The sequence below is a fragment of the Mercenaria mercenaria genome, chromosome 3, assembly GCF_021730395.1.
Source record: "Mercenaria mercenaria strain notata chromosome 3, MADL_Memer_1, whole genome shotgun sequence".
NCBI lineage: Eukaryota > Metazoa > Mollusca > Bivalvia > Venerida > Veneridae > Mercenaria > Mercenaria mercenaria.
The window spans coordinates 3,569,206-3,594,587 of NC_069363.1; the positions used below are offsets into that span (position 1 = coordinate 3,569,206).

At 33.7% G+C, this 25,382-nt stretch overlaps 3 protein-coding genes across 4 annotated transcripts in view; 1 reads left to right on the top strand and 2 right to left on the bottom strand.

Moving 5' to 3' along the window:
* Positions 1 to 2,078: 2,078 nt before the first annotated feature.
* Positions 2,079 to 6,045, bottom strand: LOC123525567 (E3 ubiquitin-protein ligase TRIM71-like). The gene is made up of 2 exons (XM_045304710.2): positions 5,893 to 6,045; positions 2,079 to 5,288 (listed from the first exon to the last, which is right to left on the bottom strand). The coding sequence occupies exon 2, from the start codon at positions 5,284 to 5,286 to the stop codon at positions 3,538 to 3,540; it is 1,749 nt and encodes a 582-aa protein (XP_045160645.2). The 5' UTR covers positions 5,287 to 5,288; positions 5,893 to 6,045; the 3' UTR covers positions 2,079 to 3,537.
* Positions 6,046 to 6,109: 64 nt separating this feature from the next.
* LOC123525568 (bifunctional polynucleotide phosphatase/kinase-like) lies at positions 6,110 to 14,413 on the top strand. Its single transcript, XM_045304711.2, has 8 exons — positions 6,110 to 6,469; positions 8,318 to 8,499; positions 10,089 to 10,178; positions 10,560 to 10,680; positions 11,037 to 11,158; positions 11,823 to 11,954; positions 12,434 to 12,536; positions 13,321 to 14,413. The coding sequence occupies exons 1-8, from the start codon at positions 6,223 to 6,225 to the stop codon at positions 13,560 to 13,562; spliced, it is 1,239 nt and encodes a 412-aa protein (XP_045160646.2). The 5' UTR covers positions 6,110 to 6,222; the 3' UTR covers positions 13,563 to 14,413.
* A 1,061-nt stretch (positions 14,414 to 15,474) lies between these two features.
* LOC123525566 (RB1-inducible coiled-coil protein 1-like) overlaps positions 15,475 to 25,382 on the bottom strand; it is an 88,105-nt gene continuing 78,197 nt past the window's right edge. The window contains exons 25-27 of one of the 2 annotated variants that reach the window (XR_008370076.1): positions 23,760 to 23,830; positions 21,025 to 23,388; positions 15,475 to 20,864 (exon numbers count right to left, since the gene is read on the bottom strand). Coding sequence is in view for 1 of the 2 variants with exons in the window: in XM_045304709.2 (XP_045160644.2) it covers positions 23,266 to 23,388; positions 23,760 to 23,830 (194 nt within the window). In the remaining variant the exon portion in view is untranslated. Of the gene's footprint in view, positions 23,389 to 23,759; positions 23,831 to 25,382 lie in introns of both variants that reach the window. The other variant, XM_045304709.2, reaches the window with a different exon arrangement.

Consider the following 25,382-nt stretch of genomic DNA (forward strand, 5'->3'; position numbering starts at 1 on the left):
ATTTCAATCAGATATGCTTAAAGTAACTAGCATTAGATATAGATATGACTTATTTATGTAAAACGATATTTTGTGCTTCTGTGCTGTATTGTGACAGTACCGGGGGTATAAAACACAAGAACAATCGAATGTTAAGACCACACTTAGACACAGACCGTCTGGTTTCTAGACCGATGTTAATATATGCAAATGAAAGATCTATACATAAAGACCATTTTTGATACGTCCAAGAGAGGTTGTGAAGTTGCAAGGTTCTTATACATAGGTTCGATTATCCATGTATTGTGGATTTATTATCATCATCCATATGTACACCATATGCTGAATAATATTCTAAGAGAGTTTGGGGAGTCTGCGTCAAACACAATTTTGAGATGCATGCGACACAAATAAAGTAGACAATCAAACAAATGCAAATCGAATGCCCCCCCCCCCCCCCCACATACATTGTTTTAGATTGTATGCGTTTCTGGTTTATATACTATGGACCATTTGATTTTATTTGGGTTTTACGGCGCACCAACCCAGTAAAGTTTAAATGGCCCCAAACAGGACTAAACATAAATTTGGTTTCACATCCCATTTACATCAAAATAAAAATATGGGATATGGAATTAAACCTGTTATACCTGTTTGAATGAAATTTATACAGTGAAACACTATTAGTCTCCTCTTACGAACAATCATGCAACGGCAAGGTCATGGTTCCAATTTTTTTTCATACACAAGCATGGAACGGTGGTGATAAACAAATTCAAGCGTGCAAACGCCTGTGCAAAACGATTGTCGCGAACAATATACATTTGTTTAGATTACATATTGCATTATAACCTACCTGGTTCATAACTTGGTTTTCAATACATTTTATATGCTCTCTAAACATAACAGCTAACTTGCTATTTACTACTTTTGTCTATATCCTAAAACTTACTGAATATACATATAGGGCTTATATGAAGCAAAGCTTTCCCCCACAGGTGTTAATAACTTACTAACATTCCAAAAATATCAAATCACGTACAAATGTATTTTTATACGTTTTAAACGTCACCCCAAAAATGACACCAAAGTACTCATAAAAAAGTTGTGTTTATAAGAATAAACAGGTGCGCCTAAGAGAAACTGGTTCTGTATCATATGAATATATTAAAAGCCACGGCACGACAACTACATAATTTTATTTGTGTTACCATTTTCTTATTCGAGGTATTTAACTATATTTTTGTGACTTTTCCAGAATGGGTTAAAGTTGTAATTTTAAGGTTTCGATGGAGGCCTTGAGAAACAAAAATCAAACAACACCAAATCATAGAAAGAAAGAGTTGTCTGACATGAAAATTGAACAGCATGTAAAACATGTATATTACTTTACGAAACAAGTGTCAGTATACTGATATAAACATTGAATTCCGGAAAAGGGCTGCCTAAAGGGGCTCCACTTCCGGACAGTTAAACGCCTTTAAAAACTCACCATTTTCAAAGAACTGTTACACATGTTTGTTTTGATGCATTTGCAATAGCGTGCGAGTGGTGAAATTTCACGTAACAAGGTGGAACATAGTTTTCAGCAATTATTTATCTTTTTTTCTTAACAAATGGCATTCATTTTCAAAGGGAGACAACTTTTTCTCAAAGATTACTTAAAATAATCGGAAAAAGTTGTTTCCCTTTGAAAATGAATGCCATTTGTACTTAAAATAATCGGGAACAGTTGTCTCCCTTTGAAAATGAATGCCTTTTGTAAAGAAATAAAGATAAACAATTGCTGAAAACTGTGTTTCACCTTGTTATGCGAAATTTCACCACTCGCACTCTATTGCAAATGCATCAAAACGAACATGTGTAACTGTTCTTTGAAAATGGTGAGTTTTTAAAGGCGTTTAACTGTCCGGAAGTGGAGCCCCTTTAGGCAGCCCTTTTCCAGAATTCAATGTTTATATCAGTATATTGACACTTGTTTCGTAAAGTAATATACATGTTTTACATGCTGTTCAATTTTCATGTGAAACAACTCTTTCTTTCTATGATTTGCTGTTGTTTGATTTTTGTTTCTCAAGGCCTCCATCGAAACCTTAACGAATAAATTTATATGATGGCAAGGTTTGAATTTGTTAAACTTTTGAAGTGGCAGTAACAAAATATTGCTCTTAGCGTACTCTTAACATCAGAAAAGTACTATGGTAATAGCAAAACAACAAGTAACAAGTAAATTGTTTACAATTTATATAATTCTAACTTAATTCTGGGGCTTTTTACATTTGTGAAAGGATGAGCAATGAATGTAAAACAAAATTCATGTATGTTGTATTGGTTATCGCTTTTCAATTATCATAACAATATTGCAAACAAATAAGTGAATAAGCTACAGTTATTTACAAATAACACCTCATACCTGTCCATTAAGTTTAATTACCAACATTATATTATATTGTACTGTGTATATTAATACGCTTACATATGCAGCTGCATTTATTACCCTGTAATAGTTCGAAATACGTTACACACCAAAACCAGTTTCTAACAGCGGTAAAAGTACAACTAGATAAATTGTTTAAATAAATGAATTGTTTATGCAATAGTAATACATTACAAATATATCTATCGTTGATTTGGAAAACCATCACTAATATTAATATGGCATTGGGGCATCTCCGACATGTTTCGTTTTGATGACCTGGCTTAGCATTACGTTTTGAGAAACAAAAATCAAACAACATCAAATCAAAGAAAGAAAGAGTTGTTTAACATGAAAATTAAACAGCATGTAAAACGTGTATATTACTTTACGAAACTAGTGTCAGTATACTGATATAAACATTAAATTCTGGAAAAGAACTGCCTAAAGGATCCCCACTTCCGGACAGTCAAACGCCTTTAAAAACCCACCATTTTCAAAGTACTGTTACACATGTTCGTTTTGATGCATTTGCAATAGCGTGCGAGTGGTGAAATTTCACATAACAAGGTGAAACACAGTTTTCAGCAATTGTTTATCTTTATTTCTTTACAAATGGCATTCATTTTCAAAGGGAGACAACTTTTTCTAGACGGATACTTAAAATACCTATGTTCATTAAGAACGTCCCATAGCTTAACAAAAAAATCCGACGCATGAAATATTAATGTTTCAAATGAAATAATGAAGGTAGACATATTGTAATATCTACAATTCTTGTATGGCTGTGACAACATTTAGTCGATTTCAAAACGTGTCTCGTCCTACCAAGAGCGTAAAGTTGAATAATTATATTCGTTTTATTTATGGCTATCAAATGCCAAACATTTTTACTGTCTTTCATGCCATATCAAAGTTCTGTATATTATTACAAAATTGTGATAAACACTTTTAACTTGCATCAATCTTCCAGAACTGACCAGTTTGTGACATTTACTTCTTATTCTCGTTGTACATCTATTACCGTGGTGTGTAGTTTATTTCGAAAGATTACAGGGGTATACTATTAAGTAAATGCAGATATAGAAATGAAAATGAAAAAAAAGTCACGAAAGCATTTCTATTTTCAAATATCTAATTGCTCATTTGAATTGGTATACATTGATATATCTTCCATTTCCGTTGCTCACAAATAGTTTCTTGTGTTCGTAACTGTAGCAGATTGCCCACACCCATTTCAAGTTATCTTTCATTGCAACCATTGTTTTTTGTTTAACACATTCGGTGGAAATCACACTGATATCACCTACATACATCAACACAAGAAATTTTCCATCTTCCAAGACAAACAACCCTTGTGGCCATATGGATTCTTTATACACACCAATGGTCTTGCCGTCTGTTGTTATAGCAATCACTTCTTGCTTGCCAGAATCTGACACATATATATATTTCGAAGACTGGCAAATACCTACATACTGCGGACTGGAAAACAAGTTCTTTCCACTTGAATCTGAAACAAAAGATCGTATAGTGCTGCCACCACTGTCTAACATCTCAACTTTTCCAGGCCGTAGAAAAGACACAACAAATCCATCTAAGTAATAACAAATACCATAGCATTCACCGCTTACTGAGATATCACTTTGTTCTGTTAATATACCATTGCTAGATGATATGATTTTGATCAACATTTTCGCAGGTAAAGTTACTGCCGCACAATTTTCATCCATCCGTGCTATATCAAAAGGTGCAGCATTTAGAGGAAGCGTATTCTTTATTTCGTTGTTCTGTAAATTTATCAACCTAATATTGTGTTGACGATTGTCAGCTACAACGAGTTCGTCAACTGATAGCAAAGCAATTCCTGATAATTTTGGTTCAAATTTTGCACTTGTATCCTTGATTTCAATCTTTCCTACATAAGACGATTCCGTCTCCATGATGTTTTCTTGCATCGTCGTTTGATGTTGTGGTATTTGATTCGATTCCTTAGGTTTTGATTGCAACATTTTCAAAGCACCGATGGATGCATTTCCTGAAAACAGTTTACTGACGGCATCGTTTCTTTCAAATTCAAATAATCGTATTTTGCCTTTATTGTTCAGGTGTGTATGCGACATTTTCATGTAACTCATTTTAGACTTTCCTTGTTTCAGTAATATAAATAGATCACTGCGCCCGCCAGTGTTACCTTTTGTTTCCGAGGATAATTGTTTCAAATCCATCTCAAGCGTTTGTAACTCCTTTGACACTTCAAAGATTATATCTTGAGCTTCTTCATCCGCCTTCTTTGCCTCTAAAACAAGTTCAGCTTCCATTTTATCAAGACTCTTATTAATTTCTTCTCTAAACGCATTAATATCTTGCCTAACTTTTGAGTAATTGTCTGCAATACCCTGCTCGGAAGACTTGATCATTTGTTTTGATTTCTCAATCTCTTTTTCAAACTGGTCAATTTGTTTTCTCAGTTCTCTTTTTTCATCGTCAGTCACGCTCGATACATTTGCAACAAGGTCTACTTTGCATGTTTTATGATCTAATACCATACAGTCACCACATCCAACAATATCGTGACTTTTACAATAGAATTTTACTATTTCTTGAACATGGACGTTACAAGGTCTAGTGCAAACATCTTGATTTTTCGGTAGCACCTTTGGCATTTGGTCATTTCCAAGAATGATATGTTTCCTTGTAACTGATTGTTTACGGTGTACGCTAAGACAGGTCTTGCAGAGATATTCACTGCAAGTTCGACAGTAACCTTCAGCTGCAACATTATTTCCCTCAAACGAACATGGCTGACACGAAATATCGTAGTCGTCTGTAGATGACTGACTGATGCTGTCTGTCATTGACGTTGCTCCTTTTCTCCCTGATACCTCCATTTCTGTGATTAGTAAAATGGAAATACTAATACTATTGCCAACTTTTTACAAATATTCTATTACATACGTAATTCACATTATAAATGCATATACACCCAGTAACATGGCATGAACAATATAATAAATGCAAAATGGTTGGGTATAAAGTTCTCGCAACATTATAAAAAATCTCCTTAACAATCGTCCACTTTCATTAGACATGGCTTTCATACATACTGCATTAAATAGTCGTATAAAGATATTTAATGGTTTTGAAAGATATTCTTTACATTCACATCTTGTATTTCTTGACATGCGCAGTTACAAATTTTAACACTGCTCTAATTTTAAACATTAAACGACGATACATACGACCGCCGAAGTCAAAAATAGGAACAAGAACAATCAAATTATCAATGTGTTTACCCGTATAATTAACGTAATCCGCTTAAATAAAGTACAAATCGAGGGTTAAACGCAATACTGTCGTAACTCCTTCTTTATTTGATATGAGTTAAGTACTACAGTATTGCGTTCAGCCCTCGAAATGTAAGGCATTAATAATTTAACTGAAGATATGTTTATATAAATCGGAAACCTTACTAAACGAATTAAAATAATACTTACCTGTAACAACCGTGGCTGGTGCAAAACCAGGTCAGATATGTATTTATACCGGATGGCGGCTATTGCCAGCTACTAAAGCATTTGATGGTATATAATCACGTTACTTGACACAACTTCTTTTCATCAATCAATACGTTAACTGTCGTTATCAATATCAAGTACATGTAACCTTAAGTATAAATAGCACAGTGGGAAATCAATATCAAAATATCATGTTTATACTTGTCCGTCAGCCTGTATATAGATAGACGTTACCACTTCCGGTGTACTGTGTGTTGTGTATAAATACAGAACATCAACAGAAATTACCTTATTCGTTATTTTGCAAACATGAGTGGTAGACAACGGGGATTAAAACGGAAAGCTGCTGAACAGGCAGAAATTAAAGCTAAACGTGCTAAAGGGGAGACTGATTTAAGTGACAATTTAAAATGGGATTATTATGGTGAGGTTGTGAAAAATGTATGCCCTCTTCTGACACTTACTTCCTCAACATTACCTGGGTGTCAGAAAGCTGCAGGTTTTGACATCGATTTTACGGTAATAAAGACTGCAAGCGGAAGGAAATTTGCAACAGGTAAATAACGAAGATTTCAGACTGAAGGAGTTTGTCAAATGCTGATATCAGTTTACTTTTATGGTTCGTTACTGACTTCAGATGAGTTTATTTTCAGTTTCGCTTTCATACTGACGCACTGACATTGATCTTGTAACTTGTTAGACGGGTACTTTATCATCACGTAGTTTCCGGACCGAAATCGCTATTTTTTGCCAGTAATTTTCAAACAAAACATAGTAGAAACATAAAATTTTCACAGAAAAAAGCTAGGTTCTTCGTTAACACCATGCAAAATTCGTATTACACTTGCGTTCATAACACAAATGTAGACGAGGCCTCGAACGGGGCAATTAATTCCATTAATATCTCAGTTAGTCCGAGTAGTTTTCCGGACCTTTCATTGTAAAAGTTGTAAGCTTTCTGTAAAAGCAAAGATTTCCGATTTCGTTATATATATTCAAAATTAAAACATAATTCTAAGGCATGATGATGATTTGAAAAGAATATTTCAAGAATTTAACAAATACCAGATTTATAATACGCTCATAACAGTTACGTCTAATTACGTTTGAATGACGTTTGCAAGCAACCTCACGCTAAAATGACGGGACGTATTTAGCGGACTGGTAATATTACAAAAAAAGAAATTAAGAACTTTTGATATAATTAACAACTTTAAAAAAAGAACAAGACCGGTCTCAACATTAGTAGTCTAACGCCCTGGCCACTCGGGCTAGATATTTGATTGATAGACGGTGTCATAGGTAAATCCCTGTCTATTTTGGTTTCTATTTTTAATCGATGATTTAATGCCGTAGTGTGAATAGGTCGATTTTTTCTGACTTTCATTGGTTATTTCATTACTATCGGAATGTTTTTACTGTATCATCTGTAAATGGGAGCATCAATTGACTGATGTTTACCTTCAAGGGGCCTCAATTTCTGCGCATGCGCACTGTAACTGGAATTCCCCTGCAGTTGACAATTTCTTGTGTAAACATTACATCGAAGTAAATTGAAACAACCGGGATATTCAGATAATAAATAAGTTCGGTAATGCTTGGTTTTCGCTGCTATTTAAAGGCAACAAAGGTGTAGATGATATGATATTGTTACCCAGATGCTTTACGACGTCGTAAAGTCTATACAGCACGAAATGTAAAAGGTCCGGAAAACTACTTGGGTCCGGAAACTACTGGGAATGTAGAAAAATATGGATTCCCGGTGCGACACGCTTTCTGCAAGAATCAAGACGCAAAAATACCAAAACATCAAAACGCTAAAAGAATAAAACATATTGTAGATCTATAGGGATTTCTTAAAATGCAACCGATCTCACTGCTATAGAAATTCAAAATACTAATGTACCAATTTTTTATTTTTAAAAATGCTTTACGTTAATTTCTTGTGTTTCACTTAAACCGGTGCTAGGGGGCGTGAGATCGAGGTGTTGCACATTTCATTACATGTCATGAACAGACTCGATCAAACCGAGTCTGCTATTATTATTCTTGGTTGCATTCTTTGCTTCCAAAGGATCTTACAGATTTTATTATTTATAGCTATAGGCATGTATTTTTAAAAAAGCAAACTAGCAAAAGACAAATAGCAAAACACAAGAGGCAAAACATAAATGCAAAACGCAGAAAGCAAATAGCAAAAACAAACAGCAAAAAGCACGTCGCAATAACACCCAATTATAGTCTTTGCTTTGGAGTGCATGTGTTTTGCAACTTACGATGACTTTATTTGTTATTGTTTACTCGGAAATGACAGTCATCAATTAATTTTGTTATTGCATTTACTCAAATTAGATCTATTTACATCGAAGAACAATTACATCTTCGTAAACTCTGGCAATTTCAGGAGCATCCGACTGGGAGTGGTGGGATGAAAGTGTTCCAGGTAAATTGAGGGGGCTTCATAAGGATGGGTTCAGAGTGATTTTCTTTACGAATCAAGCGGGTATTGAGAAACTAAAGGTTACACCAGAAGAACTGCAGAGAAAAATTGAAGCAATTATAAAGGCATTGGATATACCAGTCTTAGTAAGTTAAAAGCTTATTACATCATTTTGATTGCAAAACAGGCTATACATTTCCATATTTTATAAGATGCATTTTACGCTTAATTTCTTATATTACATATATTTTATTTACATTATAGCTTACGATTTCCGAAAAGCCGGAAATTATCATATCAAGATAATTTTATAATGATATACATATCAATTGCAAATAACACTTTCGGGGTATTTATCCATGGTAAAATGTAAGAAAAGCATTTCAGCTGTTAAGTTTGCAAGTAATGTTTGATACTGAAAGTTTCTACAGATATATTACTGTCAGTGTATGAAACAGCGTTAAAAATATATTTTACTCACGTTACAATGTATGTCACGCTCACAAAATAGTGCGTTTCTGTGTGCAGTGTAATTACTTTTGTGTTTGATATATTTGCAACACAAGAACACTATTAGAAATGTTATATAAATTTGAAAATAGTTACAACTCAAGTACAACAACAGAGGTAAATTTTGTATATGAGCCGTGCCATGAGAAAACCAACATAGTGGCTTTGCGACCAGCATGGATCCAGACCAGCCTGCGCATCCGCGCAGTCTGATCAGGATCCATGCTGTTCGCTAACAGTTTCTCCAGTTCAAATAGGCTTTAAAAGCGAACAGCATGGATCCTGATCAGACTGCGCGGATGCGCAGGCTGGTCTGGATCCATGCTGGTCGCAAAGCCACTATGTTGGTTTTCTCATGGCACGGTTCATGTATTTGCAACATAGGTAGATTATTTATACTATTCCCCAACGATAACTTGATATTTACAAACATGACTATAAATAGATTAAAATGGAACATAGGGAATTCAACATTTTTCTAACATGTTACAATCTAAATATTTCTAGATTTTGTACCAATTGCAAATTAGCTCAGTGGTAAAGCATGCAGTCCATGTTAAACAGATCTTTTGCCGTGTGGGTTCGAAACTCAGCATCGACAATAACTTTTTATTTCTCATAAACATGTAGATTTCTTCATAAACTATGTGTCAACACAACAGAGAAGTATCTTAAGCCGATATCATGGCAGATCAGAAAAGTTTAGCATTATATTAAAGATGATATTGACTAAATGCATGCATTTAAGCCATGCAAATAATAAACATACTGTTTTGTTATATAAAGGCATACATACAAATACAAACCATCAAAGAAAAAAACAAGAAATACGGAAGTAAAAATGAAAACGAAAAGAAAAAAAAAACACAAACAGACAAAAATTGAAAACAAGCTCACGAAGATTCGAACCCACAAAATGATTTGCTTATTTCAATTGCTATCTGCGTTTTACCTGACTGAGCTATGTTTCCATATAATCAGGGTATATTTAAGATGAAAGAAATACTAATATTTACTTAGAAGGTAATGTGTAAGCATTATGGGTTGGTATTTCATCGGTTATCATAAAATAAAATCGTCCTTGCGTTTCGGCGGGAACCTTGTTATCGTTGGGGATTAGTACATACTTGTGACACAGGTAGAACATAGATAGGTTTTTGTTTGTAGGTAGCACCGATGTATATATTTGGGGTATACAATGTGCTAATTTCCCGCTCTTTTTCAGGCGTTTGTCTGTACAGGAGAGAACCAGTATAGAAAACCAAGTACCATGATGTGGGAGTATTGGGAATCTAAATGTAACCAAGGAGTTAAGGTAATTCTTACACACGCTGGCACGACCATTTATGCAAACTACCTGAATAGACTATAATGCATAATTTCATTTAGTCAAACACCCTATGATTTTCTTACATAAAATGATCACAACAAACTTAAGGTGTCTTTGTTGGTATTTTTCCCTAGATCTAATTACTTCTTAATAACTATCATTTTTAAGTTCTTCCCTATTTCGCCCTTGAAGTTCTTTTGTACTAAACATTATAAGCAAACATATTTATATTATCTTATGAAAGTCAATATATGGCCATTGTAAATCTTAAGAATTTTACTAATTTTAAAGAGTGGCTTGACAATTGTGTAAAACATACCTTTGTTATAGGTTATTCTGTTAGATTCAAGTTTCATTTATTTTTAGGTTGACCGATCCAAATGCTTGTATGTTGGAGATGCCGCGGGCAGAGCCAAGGAGTGGGCACCTGGTAAACCCAAGGATTTCTCATGTAGTGACAGAAAGTTTGCTGCCAATCTTGGAGTCAGTAAGTTTTCCTATTGAAACGCATAGATAAAATAAGTTGTTGAATTATACAATTGCATGAGGTGTATAATCTTCATGTCCTGCATATAAACTTAAATTAATTATCTGTCAATAAAGTGTTATGTACTTGTTTGGATTTGAAATATGTCAGAAGGAGTAAATACCCAAAGAGTTGGAAATAATGTCTTTATATAACTAAATTACCTGAAATGCCTTTTCAGGGTAAAATCAGTTTTTCAAACAGTCCTTTGAATTATGTGGTAGCAAATTCATTTGAATATTTTACATACATTGTATTGTTGAATTACTATTGGTTCCTTTGTTTATTGTCTGTCAAATACCAGTTTATTTTCTTAGAGTTTCAGACCCCAGAGGAATTTTTCCTTGGTGAGAGTCCAGCAAAGTTTGCATGGCAGACCATAGATCCAACCACAGTCTTAGGAAAAGTTGCAGCAGAAAAGAAAGAGTACCACAGTAAGGTATGTCAAAAGTAGTTTTAGGAAAGTTAAGTACGTAGGTTGAGAAAAATTTGATTTTGCCTTCAAATTTATGTTTAAAACGCTGAATACAACATTATATTTATTTTAAAGGTATATTAGATCCAAATTTCAAAATTTAAAAACATAAACAATTACTTCATATAGTTTATGTAAACATAAAATTAACAAGTTTACGTGTATTAACAGTACTATGCATTAGGTTTAAAATAGTACACACTGTATATATGTATAGATAAATGCAGTTACCACTACAAAAACTGGCTGTTTTTTAATATTCAACTGTTACTGCATGACATTTAATTATTAATGTAACTCTATATGAAAACTTACTTATATATTTAGTCAAATTAAATAAATTTGATGAGGGTTTTATACATTTGAAGAAAATATCTAAAGAAACAATATTGTGGTGAAAGATGGCCATTGGATATCTTTAATCCTTGTGCAATTTGAATTGCAGAATAGAATTAGGCTAATGAATGAAAGAAAAAACCATGGAAAAAGAAAATATGAACAAAACCTTTTGAGTAAAAAGAGGTGCAGATTGTTTTGCAGTCTTAGGTCGTCTTAATTTTTAATATTTCAGGTAAAATATTTAAAACAAAAATAAATCCTTTAATAAAAGAATATCCATATTTTTCAGTCTCCAGAGATGGTAATAATGGTTGGTGCTCCAGCTACAGGAAAAAGTACCTTCAGGAAACGTTACTTTGAACCTCACGGCTATATAGCAGTAAACAGAGATACCATGGGAACCATGCAGAAATGTGTAAAGGTAATTAAAGTAATAGAGAATAACACCAGGTACCACTTCAGGCATCATTTCCGGAACAGATGAACATGATCTGGGTAGAACCACCAAAATGCAAACCAGTTGGATAGCGTACATCCTCACACGAAAAAAAAGTCTTCACTGTAAGCAGGTTTTCAAACCAACAGTTCTGAGTGCCAGTTTGAGTAACATTAATAAATTGACCGTAGTGCCCACTCTCAGGATCAAATGGTTATAACAGTCCAGCTGAATGTAACCGAATTAAACCATTATCAGCTAAGCTTTTAGTTTTACATTTTTTTGCTGAGACACTAACTGATTATTATATTTTATGCTTTTACAAACATCACGTTTTTGCAAATTAAAAAACTAAACAGGGTATCTTTCATTTATCTGAAAATAAATGTTTCGGCGTATCAGAATTGAATAAGCGGCTTATTTATGTTCGAGTCAATCAGTTTCTGAGGTTTTCATTCTTCCAGGCAGCAACTGAAGCTCTGAAAGCAGGGAAGAGTGTTGTTGCTGACAATACCAATCCGACACCGGCAGCCAGGAAGGAATTTATTGACTGTGCTAAGAAATGTGGTAATTTCTTACAATTATTTCAGTTCTGTTTTCTTATAATCAATCTATATATTGAAATATACAAGTAACATAAGTGAGAAATCGTTACAGCTTGTGCTCTTAGAAGTGCAGCATAACCTCAGCTTAGATACACCAAAAGAAAGACTGAAATGTGTTTTTTGTACAAAGGTTGTTGTTATATTGTATTCGTATCAAACTAGTTTACTGAAAAAGAAACTATCCCCCTTAATAGAGATAACTTTTCTCTGACAAGGAGTTGTAAACAAAGTAATAAATAAGCTAGGAGACGGCCAGCAGTTTGACTCAAAATTATGGCTAGCCACTAACATAAACTTTTACTGTTGAAGTTGTCTTGTTAAGGTGTTGGACCCGTAATGTCACTCGGCTATTTCCAGGTGATTACATATCCTTATTATGCAATACCGTATTCTTCGACGCAAAGAGAGTTCAAAGCCCATATCACACAGCTTTTCGTAAAACTGGAGAATGCCAATATCTTGTATGGAGAATATTTTATTTGCCCATTGTCTTTACTGGTCTGTAACCTTAAATCAGTCATTCCAAACACGCCGCTATATTTGAGGTTATTTATGTTGTAATTTTGTCTGATGTGGGGAAGTTGTACATTACAGTGTACTTCGAGATCAAAATAACAGCAGTAAGAATCCAGGAACACATAGGGTGAACTGTATTCCTTTTCACAGCTTACAAAGTAATAGTTTTTCTTATTGGAACAGAGTTACGGTAACAGTTTTCAGTCAGATGTTTCTTTGTTAATCAACAGGTGTGCCATGTCGCTGTTTTGTAATGGATACACCAATTGAACTTGCCCATCACTTGAATTATTTTCGACAAAACCAGACAAATGGAGGTGTTCGGCGTATACCAGATGTTGGCTACAATGTCTATAAGAAAAACTTTGGTGCCCCAACAAAAGCTGAGGGATTTACTGAGATTATTCAAATTCCTTTTGTTCCTAAATTTGACAGTAAAAAGGATGAAGAACTATTCAAACAGTGGACTTGAAATATCTATACTGTCAAAGTTGACCACAAACTTGTTTTAATGTTGTTCAGATTTTAATATTGTTATGACCTTCGTGTTTTATGTTACCAGTACATTGTTTTTCTCATATAAAGTGCAATTTCAGCATACATGGCTCGTGTGAAGTCCGATTTTGAAATATCTATTTTTATAATATATTTTTACAATAACAAAACCATTTTTACATATCAGTGTATTTCACAGATTTATGTACTAGCTATTTATTTTGTGCTTCTTATTCTAACTGTTATTCATGAGCCACTTAAATGATAGTCCCCTTTTCCCCATACAACCACTGACCGCTATTTGTTCAGGCTAAACCACTATTCTTTTGGTATTATTAATCAGTGTATTTTGCAAGTATTCATTTTTATTGCATTAAGTGCAGCTATCTTGACATTGCCATATTATATCACATTTCACTTAATTAAATGCTATCCTATACCAAGATTATGACTTTCCAATAATGCAAGAAGCAGCCACATTTACATTTTGAGAAGAAATATTGTCATAATTAACCTAACTGACTCATATTGACAATATTGCAAGATAAGGAAAGATCTGGTCAAATTAGCTACTGCTTTACACACACAAAATTGTCATTATACATTTTGACAACCTGTTCATAGCAGCTTTATCATAGAAATATCATTTATTTATGTGTTACTCTTGCTTTGAAATAGGAATAGTTCAATTCATGTGGAATAAGATTAGGTATTCTGTATGAAAGTTTTACAACCTATTTTTGTAAATATGTATCTTAGTTAATGACATTTCTACTTTATTGTGAAGATAACTCTTTTGGTATTTTAATAAAAAGTTTTCACAGAGAATTTTCTACTCAGATTTTCTTAATTTGCCAGTTACAACCATTAAATTAACAAGAGTGGCAGACTGTCACAAAATACACCCGTCATCGAACTTGGCCTAATTCAAGGGCCATAATCCAAGAGTGCCTGGGGTGATTTTGCTGGTTATCTAACTTGGCCGAGATATTATGCCCACAAACATTGTCTGCAAGTTTGGTGAAGATCGGATGAAAACTGGACAAGGCTAAATTCACAGATTTCGAGTAACTCAAGGGCCATAATCCAAGAGTGCCTGGGGCAATTTGGCTGGTTATGGAACTTGGCTGAGATATTATGACAACAAGCATTATCTGCAAGTTTGTGGAAGATCCGATGAAAACTGTTCTACTTATAGAGCAGACAAGGCTAAATTCGCAGATTTTGAGTATTTCAAGGGCCATAACCAAAGAATGCCTGCCTGGTGTGATTTTGCTGGTTATCGAACTTGGCTGAGATATTATGCCCACAAACATTGTCATCAAGTTTGATGAAGATTGGATGAAAACTGTTCGACTTAAGCAGACATGCTTTTGGACGCCGACCGCCCGCCACAGGTGTTCACATAATACGCCCCGCTCTTTCAGAGACAGGCGTATAAAAACTTGTAAAGTTGAAAAAAAATCTACCATCAAAGTTGAATACAGGTTAAATGCAAGACAATTTTTCTTGTCCTCGCAAATGATCTAAACCCTTATAAACCTATTTTCATCAGTTCGCAGATAACAGAATGTTATTCTCCAAATGATGCAAAATTAATGTCTCAAGATTTCAGACTCATATTCTGATAGTGTTAAACAGTTATATTTATTGGATTTTATATCATGAAGACAAATTTAGGCCAAATAGCAGCGTTCTTGATCTCGTCACATATTCAGACATGGATGAACCATGTCTTCTTCAGGACAACTGGAAAAATCTCTACAGAATCATAAAAGGGCTTTAAAAGGAGTGACAAAGGCTGATTCCTAAACTTTTAAATTCAAAATAATCCATGATAAAATAAATAAGCCATGACTTTACCATCAAATAACAAACAAACAAACATAGAATTGTGTTGTCATTTTCATGTATTTATTTTACAATCATTATGATGTATATAACAAACAAAATGAATCATTTTACAACAAACATAACAATCATGTATCTTTGAAAGACAAGTCAGCCACTACATCTTACAATCAAAGCTTTCAAAGCTACTCCATTAGTGAGGTGAAAACTTTGAAAATCCTCACCTACATGACAAAAATGTCTATCTGACAGTGAACACACCTCTAAAAGCACATTCAGATTGTAGATTTTGTTCATCGTTTAGAACCTATCTCAGAATCATTGCTGCTGTCAAAATACCTGCAATATTTGTTTGATATTGATGTAATGCAAGTATTTCTATAAAGTAACCATAATTTTTGAGCCACACCATGAGAAAACCAACATAGTGCGTTTGCGACCAGCATGGATCCAGACCAGCCTGCACATCCGCTCAGTCTGGTCAGGATCCATGCTGTTCACCAACAGTTTCTCTAATTGCAATAGGCTTCAAAAGCGAACAGCATGGATCCTGACCAGACTGCACGGATGCGCAGGCTGGTCTGGATCCATGCTGGTCTCAAATGCACTATGTTGGTTTTCTCATGGTGCGGCTCATTTAATCTAACCACTGTTCCTGTTTTTAAGTCCTTTTACTGAATTCCTCAAGTATACAACATTCTAACATGAACTGAAGATAATGACATTTAACATACTGTCTTCTTTCAAATTATCACAAAGATAAAGACCTTGCCCTAAGATTTCATTAGCCACCTTTTGAGTTTGAAGATCATATGGTGACTTTCCAGCTTTTCATGGTGAAGGAAAACCCCTAAGTGCCCCTTCGAGCATAAAAAGCACAAGTATGCCCCTGCTTAAAATCACTAACCTTCCATCAGTCACCTGGATTGCTTAACCACATGAAAAAATTCCACACCCCAAGCAAGGTTTCAAACCATAGCTGTGAGGGGCAAGTGATTCAAAATCAGTCTTGTGCTCTACCTAATAAGCTAATAGGACAGGCATAAATTTTCAACAAACCATGGTTTCAACCAAACAACATGCTACAGCTTACACCGATACATCCTGAATATATCAATTTCATTCCCACATTATATACAGAAACTCTCCCTCTTTGAAATATCCAGTTTTGTACATTCATGATAATAACAGTACCTGAAAAATGTACAACTTAAGGAAGTTCTGCACGTTTGGATCAAAATTTTTTCTACTATGTAGAATTTGATTAAACCCTGATTTTTTCAAAACTTCAGAATATACTTAGAAAATTCAAAAAGATCATGTGCTCGATTTTTTGCTAGACTGATTTGAAAATTTCGGACCTCAAGCAATTTTTCATAATGGGAGTTTATGGGAAAATTTTACAACCTTCATAACATTTTCACAAATAGAACTTTTTCTACAATGTAGATTATAATGAAACTTCTCACAGTCATAAACATATGGTCTATAATGTGGTGAAATAAGATACATAGGTCTGGGTACTTATTTTTGAGATATTTGACCATGATGAAAATGAACCACACAGTTCAAGCTAATTTAAGACATTAGCTTGAATTATTTTTTAATATCACATTTTAACTTAAGAAAGATAGTAACAGTGCCATTGTAATCAATTTACTCACGGGTTGCCATTAATTCATAAAATGATTTTCATTTCCATACACTGAATCCAGGCTTTATTCTATGTTTTTCGGTTAAATGAGGTTACACCATCACTTCTGGTTTATCAAACGTGCAGAACTACCTTAATAAATGAACAGATGGCTGGACTTTACACACACAAATAAAGTAAAACGGCATTTGCTTCAGCATCAATGGCTACAGCATCCAGGCTCACTCGAGCAATTTCTGTGGTGCCTAGCTATTTTCCTAATATTTCTTGTGTTTATACCACTTGAAACTCTGCATAATTCATCACATGAAATCTTTGATAATTCACTCCCCTTACAATATTGACTTGTTAGTGTTTTACTGTAAGCTGTAACTGGTATACAAGTTTATAAAAATGAAATATCTTCATATATCCACTGGCTCTCAATGCATATTGCAAGCACACGTCTAAACCTTTCTCTTGTATGCTGTCATTTTTTTCCTTCCATAAATTCAATACACATAGTATATCAAACAGTTGCATCAAATCTAAGGGTTATAGACAATATTGTTGCCTGATGAAACATATCAGTGATTCAGGTAACACTAATAAACAATAAATTGATCTCAATTATAAATGATTAACATTTGTCTTTAATGATAAAGACTAAAAGATACAGTTAATGTCATATGGGCTAGACTTTTTAAAAAAAATTGACTTAAGTGGGAAAAACAGCAATAAATCAAAATTTTATTGAAATAATTACCTGACAGTTAATATGATTATATACTAACATTGAAAGTTATACTAACATTTACACATTAATATTGTACAATAACACAATAACAATAACACACGTATCACAGTAAAATAAAACTGCATATTAGTTTTTTATATTTAAAGTATGGAAAACAACTTGCTCAGGGCCATGTTCTCTTTAGGCAATAGAAAGGAACATTATAGTTACGAACTTTTCTTAAACTGCTGCTTATAGATTAAGTGAAAAATTACAATTTTCATACACTGAATGAGTTTAAAATGTGCAAATTCAGATTTTATTATTGATCAAATGTTTTTGACCCTTTTGAAACATGGTTCTGTATTGTATAGTTGATACTTTCAACATGTTCAAGGAATACATATGCCAATAATTCAACCAAACAAAACTTTTACAAAACACAATTTGGACAAGAAAGAGAGATAATTTTACATTTTTTCGAAATACAGTGAGAAAGTAGCTTGAATGCAATTTCAATATAACTTTCAACTAAAATTGCACATCTTTGCAAGCTTTATCATTTGTATTCACACTCTGATTACAAGTTACCAAAGTCAACCTTAAATAAAATGAAATCATCTGAAAAACAATGCCAGGGTGCGTTACGACAGCTCTTCATATACTCTGTATAGCCAAGCTAAAAAGGACCAAATGTTTAATGCATCTATTTTTTAATACATGTTTTTCAGTGAATTATTCACTTGTGAACACTATATCTGATCTATAGAACTAATGAAAAATATTGTATTTGCTGTTCAATTTATACACTGAAAAAGATGCCTCCGTGTCTGAATGAGAACAAGTATGTACATTACTTAATTTCTTTTATTCTTGACAACAAAACAATGTGTGCAATATGTATTAAATTGAAATCTTAATATATATTTTGCCTGTTTAGGTTTTTCAGTCAAGTGCTTTTATTATAAAATATATTGTCAGGTAAAAACTGAGACAAAAAAACACACAAACGAAAAATTATTCAAAAATCTCATTCTGTTCAACAAAAAACACTTACATTACAAAACAATCGAGTTTGTAGAGAAATAACCATTTTATTTTAATACACATAATCACCGGAAATAGGAATTCTGCCTTAATCCTCCAATTTTTATATGGATGACTGAAAAATGGCTTCTACAGTTTGTATCAACGTTTGTTCTTCATGATGGATGAATATACCAATGTACATATGAATGAGACATTTTAAAAATTCAACATTTTCAAAAATATTCAAGCTAATGATGTAAATCATATGGCTGAACCCATGAAGACGAGACAAATTTTAACTCAGTATGATTGAAATGCTACTCTGATATAAGGACGAGATCTGCATGCTTCAGAATATTCTAGAGCGAGGCTTTGGAAATTCTGAAAACTCAATTTGTCTGAGACAAAATCATTTCACTGCAATATGCACTACCACATCCACCAATTTTGTACATAGTACCACATTTTTGTAATGCAACAGAGTAAAGAAATGAATGCGTCAAGCATTAAAAATGATTTACCTGTTACAGTAAGTAATAATACAATGATAAATGTCAATCTGTGTTATATTTGATCATTATTTTGTTCAAATTTCACTGTCTTCCGAGAATTACTAGCAAGGGCAAAACTGCTGAGGCATGTTTTTCATAGAGCACCATATCACATTTACCAATCTTTTTTTGAAATATATCTGATATACTGTGGGAAAACATTTCTTGGCCTAAAAGTCTACCAATCCCAACCAAAAGCAGTTGGTCCAAATTAAAAGCAATCAAAACAATGAAGTCGGTTAGGTGTGTAACCATCGAAGGATATCAGTGAACAATGTGTGGAAACTTGCTAAGAAGTGAAAAAACGGTTTCAGATGAAAATATAACAAATTGAGAGCTATTACTAACTTTAGGTGACTAGTATCCCTAGATACTGTTTTGATACAAGGGAAGTAAAATGAAGTGATCATGATCTTTGACCTTCCAAGCGTGACCTTGACCTTGTACCTAGTGACCTGATCTTGATATGGTTAACAAGTAATGCTAGTTTTCTGGCAAACCTTCCATTGGTTAAGATATGGAGCAGACACAAATATAAGTTATTTGACCTCTGACCACTAAGGGTGACCTTGATCTTGGACATAGTCACCTCGGTTGTGCACTCTAGATGTCATCTGGATGAGTTAGTCTTATGGAAATCCTTCCAGTGGTTTAGAAGACACTACATGTATATGTAGTGGACATGAATTTAGGTTATCTGTTCTTTAACCTCTAATAGTGACCTTGACCTTTGAAAATAATGACTCGAGTCAAGTCGTCATGATAAGGTGAATAATTGATGCTAGTTTAATGAAAATCTTTGCAATGGTTTATGCAATACTGTGCAAATGAACCTTTGACCTTCAATCTCCAAAGTGCGACCTTTAGACCTGGTAACCTCAATTGTTCCCTTTGCACATTGTCTTGATGAGATTAATAACTGAAACTAGTTTTATGAAAATCCTCCAGCTGTTCTGAAGATATGGACCAGACACGAACTAGAACTGTCACAGGAGTGACTCATACCCCCACCATACGGTCTTGTCACAGAAGAACGGCAACCATAAGGAATCTTAAAAATACTTTGGAGTACTTCATCCTGGGCTTCCACATATAAGTAATACTAGTATAATACTAGTATAGTAATACTAGTGAATATATTAAATCTCTAATATTAGAGATACACTAAAAGTGAATACAAAAAAGTGTCTTACCGACCCATGTTATCACAGAAAAATGTTTTTACTTTTTACATAGGACTTATAATAAAAAAGTTAGAAAAATACCTAAAATATTGAAAATCTAAAAATAGGATTTCTAAAAATAGACTAATTCCTGGAATTTAAGGGGAAGAAACTCAGTACAAAGGTTAAAAAAAGGTTACTTCCCTTTGGCTCTAAGCCAATCAGAATGAGATATAGTGAAAATACATCAAAATTAACCTTAAATTCTAGGTAAAAGGGGACACAATTCAAGAAAAATAGTGTCAGAGTTATGCACCTTGCGTCACATGTGGGTGATGAGGTGGAACATCTATTTTAAGTCTGAATCAAATCCATTCAGTAGTAATTGAGATATAGTGAAAATACATCAGAATTAACCTTAAATTCTAAGTAAAAAGGGGCATAATTCATGAAAAATTGGTGTCAGAGTTATGCACCTTGTGTCACATGATGTGGGTGATGAGGTGGAACATCTATTTTAAGTTTGAATCAAATCCATTTTGTAATAATTGAGATATAGTGAAAATACATCAAAATCAACCTTAAATTTAAAGTAAAAGGGGACATAATTCATAAAAAATTTATGTCAGAGTTAAGCACCTTATGTCACATCATCTGGGTGATGAGGTGGAACAACTATTTTAAGTTTGAATCAAATCCATTTAGTAATAACTGAGATATAGTGAAAATACAACAAAATTAACCTTAAATTCTAAGTAAAAGGGGACATAATTCATGAAAACTTGGTGTCAGAGTTATGCACCTTGTGTCACATGATGTAGGCACATGATGTGGGTGATGAGGTGGAACATCTATTTTAAGTTTGAATCAAATCCATTCAGTAGTAATTGAGATAAAGTGAAAATACATCAAAATCAACCTTAAATTCTAAGTAAAAAGGGGCATAATTCATAAAAAGATGGTGTCAGAGTTATGCACCTTATGTCACATGATGTGGGTGATGAGGTGGAACATCTATTTTAAGTTTGAATCAAATCCATTTAGTAATAACTGAGATATAGTGAAAATACAACAAAATTAACCTTAAATTCAAAGTAAAAGGGGACATAATTCATGAAAACTTGGTGTCAAGAGTTATGCACCTTGTGTCACATTATGTGGATGATAAGGTGGAACATGTATTTTAAGTCTGAATCAAATCTATTTGGTAATAACTGAGATAATAGATTTCGGGACGCGACGGGACGGGACGCGACGCGACCCGACTCCTATATACCCCCCTCAAACATGTTTGGTGGGGGTATAATTACAGATGGACAGGCAGACATGTGTGACTTTAGTGTAGACCCAATTTACTTGTATCTAGGGATATAATAAAGATAGAACAAACTGCTCCAAATGGTAATCACAAACAAGTATGATGTTTGTAGTATTTATACTTTAAGAACATCTATATTTAAGAAATAATAAATCTGTTCCTATATTTTATCAGTAAATAAAATATGGGCAGGAGTTTGGATGCGTAATAATTAAATCACAAGTGCGTAGCACGAGTGATTTAATCATTCGCATCCAAACGACTGTCCATGTTTTATTAATTGATAAAATTATTGGAACAGATTTATTATTTCAATTCTAACAACGCAAATAATTCGCATTTTACAGTACTACATTTCCAGCGTAATACGTCATTCGGGTCATATACTGTTACAATTTACCCCCTATGGTTAGAAAGAGTTGCATAGCCAATGGAATGTATAGATATTTGTTTCTTTTTATCAGACTTTTGAGAAGTATCTATAATTCAGTAATCTAACAGCTCGCAAACTAATTATGAAGAAAATCATCAAATTAGGTGAGCTGACACTGTGTTACAAGTTACGAGCTTAACTTTATATGACGTCATACTTTATGTCATACATTTATGACGTCACCGCTGAATCTTAAGCTAATTGAATTCGCTCGTAGAGATCGAAACGTGTTGTACAGTCCTACACATAAGTCAGTATGACTTTTTTCATCATATTTATGTTTTTGAAATGCTGTTTTCAACCGTTTGGCCCTGAAATAATTTGTATGTAATGGAACTGAAGTAGAATCTCTTATGCCACAATCATAAGGGGTGAAATGTAACAGCCAACCAAATTTTATCGTAGATTCATGTACAGGCGATTTCGCTATATGTTTATATAGCAATTGCTGCAGATCGTGTTAGAATCTGACATTAATAAACTATTACAGTAATCGGAAACAAATAACTGTTTTCCTGAAAAAATTACTCATTTCACAAATGGAATATTAAATATTTATAACTTATTAATACAATTTCAGACTGCATTTTTAAGGAAGACAAAGGAATGTTCTCATGACTTAAATCCATCATAATTAATGATTATATATGCCTTAATTTGCTAGTGAAATCACAAAATTATCTAACAATCCAAAAGGAAAATACGGCCACAAATCCTGGTTAAAACTGGCCAAATATTATCTAATCAGTCAACTAACTTCCGTAAACGATTTTTCCAATCTAAGACACATGTTTACAGTAATATTATTTTCTATATTTGAATCAGTTGATCATTATACATACAGTATAATCAGAACGAGTTTCCCCAATATTCAATTACATCTTTGGAGAAAAAAAAACAATCTTCATATTTAAAAAGAAGTGATTATCTAGGCCTATAGAGAACTGTCAGGTTTTCTAGAGAATGTCATGAAGAGCCTGATGCAGTATCTGACTTCTTCACTGGGGACTGAGTGTTCTCCCGTGTCCAGCGTTTAGCTCGAACTCTGTAAAACTTGGTTCCTACTGGTACCTTGAATCTGTTGTTGGACTGAAGAAAAAATGAGATAGGTATATGTTTGATGAAACATACATGTATGCCTCCCTGCAAACTGTTGTTAATAAACACTGAATGATTTGTGTGATAAATTTGTTTAAAAGATTCGTTATAAATGTAGGCATACAGTATTTGGTTTAAATACTAAATGGAACTTTTCGAAAGTGAGCAATAAGTTCTTAAGTAAAATTGTTCACTTGTGTGCTGAATGTCTGAAAGTTGCATTCTATTTATTATCTCAATGACACAAGTTTGAAGTAATGATCCTTCAGACAGATAGTGAGCATACATGAAGTTACACCATCTAATTGCAAGCAGGCTATCTAGTATCTACCACTAAGATACAGATATATCTAGATGTTTACCTTCTTAGCCTGGCAATACTCTTTATCTAGAACTTCAGCAATCAGCCACTGTTTTTTTGACTCACCAGTTTCTGAAAATTAATATATAATTTTTAATACATGTGTTCAAAATGATATACAGTAACAGTGAAATAATTTCATTTTTTCATGATTTTGGCTAAAATGGGTATTCTATGGGTATAAGTATTTTTGGATTTCTTTTTTTATAGACAACATATTAATGGGAATTATGTTATACCCCTATCGCTAGCTGAACAGGTAAAAAAACTAAACACAATCAGGGACATTGAAGATTTGAATCCTGGGCAATGTATGTGTGTGTGTGTGTGTGTGTGTTCGGGTTTAATGTCTTTTTCAACAATTTTTCAGTCATATAAATGACGGTGTCTATTTGTAGCAGTGAGCACAATGCCCAACTTTATAGTACTGCCTCACTGGAATATCACACGTGACATGATACCCCACCCAGTCACATTATACCTACACCGGGCTGACCAGTCCTAACACTAGCCTCTTAATGCTGAGGGCCAAGCAGGGAAGCTGCCAGTACAATTTTTTACGTCTTTGGTAAGTCGCGGCCATGGATCGAACCCAAGACCTCCCGCACTCGAAGCGGACACTCTATCACTAAGCTACCAAGGCGGTTGAATCCTGGGTAATTAATATATTCTCCATGACCACTGACTGAAAACAATTTGTCATGAGAGCATGTCAATACTCATTATTGTTAAGGAATCAAAGAGCACTACTTGAGTTTACTCAGGCCTAACAAAAAAAATTGTTTGTTTCTAGTGACATGGCCAAAAAAAATAGGGTAGGTAGGTAGGCATTTTTTTTTCTTTTTTTTCTTTCTTTTTTTTTTTTTTTTTTTAAACCTAACACCACCCTAGTTTCAAACAGGGAGATTATAAACCTTATAAACATGCATCCTATTGTTATGTTTGATTTACACTTGAATGTACAATGACTTTGATGATGTTTTAGCAATATAAAATGCCATTTGATTGTGTATTTAAATATTATGAAATAAAAATATGCTTTATGTTTGTGTTTTGTTGTTGTTGTTTTTTCATTTCCAGAGTAGCCCATCCGATTAGCTCAATAGGTAGAGCAGTTGATCTATGGATCAAGTGGTCATAGGATCGTTGTGTCCTATATCATTCATTCTCCGCCGCTAATTCATGTGGAGAAGTTGGCAATTACTTGCGGAGAACAAGGTTTATATTTGATTAAACATGAAACTTGAATGAAATCTTGCTGTGGATTCTCTCTTAAAATAATAATTTTAATATTGAATATTATTCAACAACCAACATTTATATTTCAAACTAAAACCAAGTAAAAGCACACTGGCCAGGAATATGATTTGCATCTTTGATCTGCATTGAGATTAATACCATCACCCCCTACCCCAGTCTAAAATTCTGGATTAACTGGAAATGCTAGACAATGGAGTTTTGACTGGTATGCCCAAATTGTGAATTAATAAAGCTGCAAGTGGTTGTTCAACGTCTTACTACTATAAATCCAGGGTTTTCCCTAGGAAATTTATTTTGAGGGACATCATGTCCCCCCAAATTTTTCTGGAAAAAAGAGACTATTTTGGGGGACATGTTAGGATTT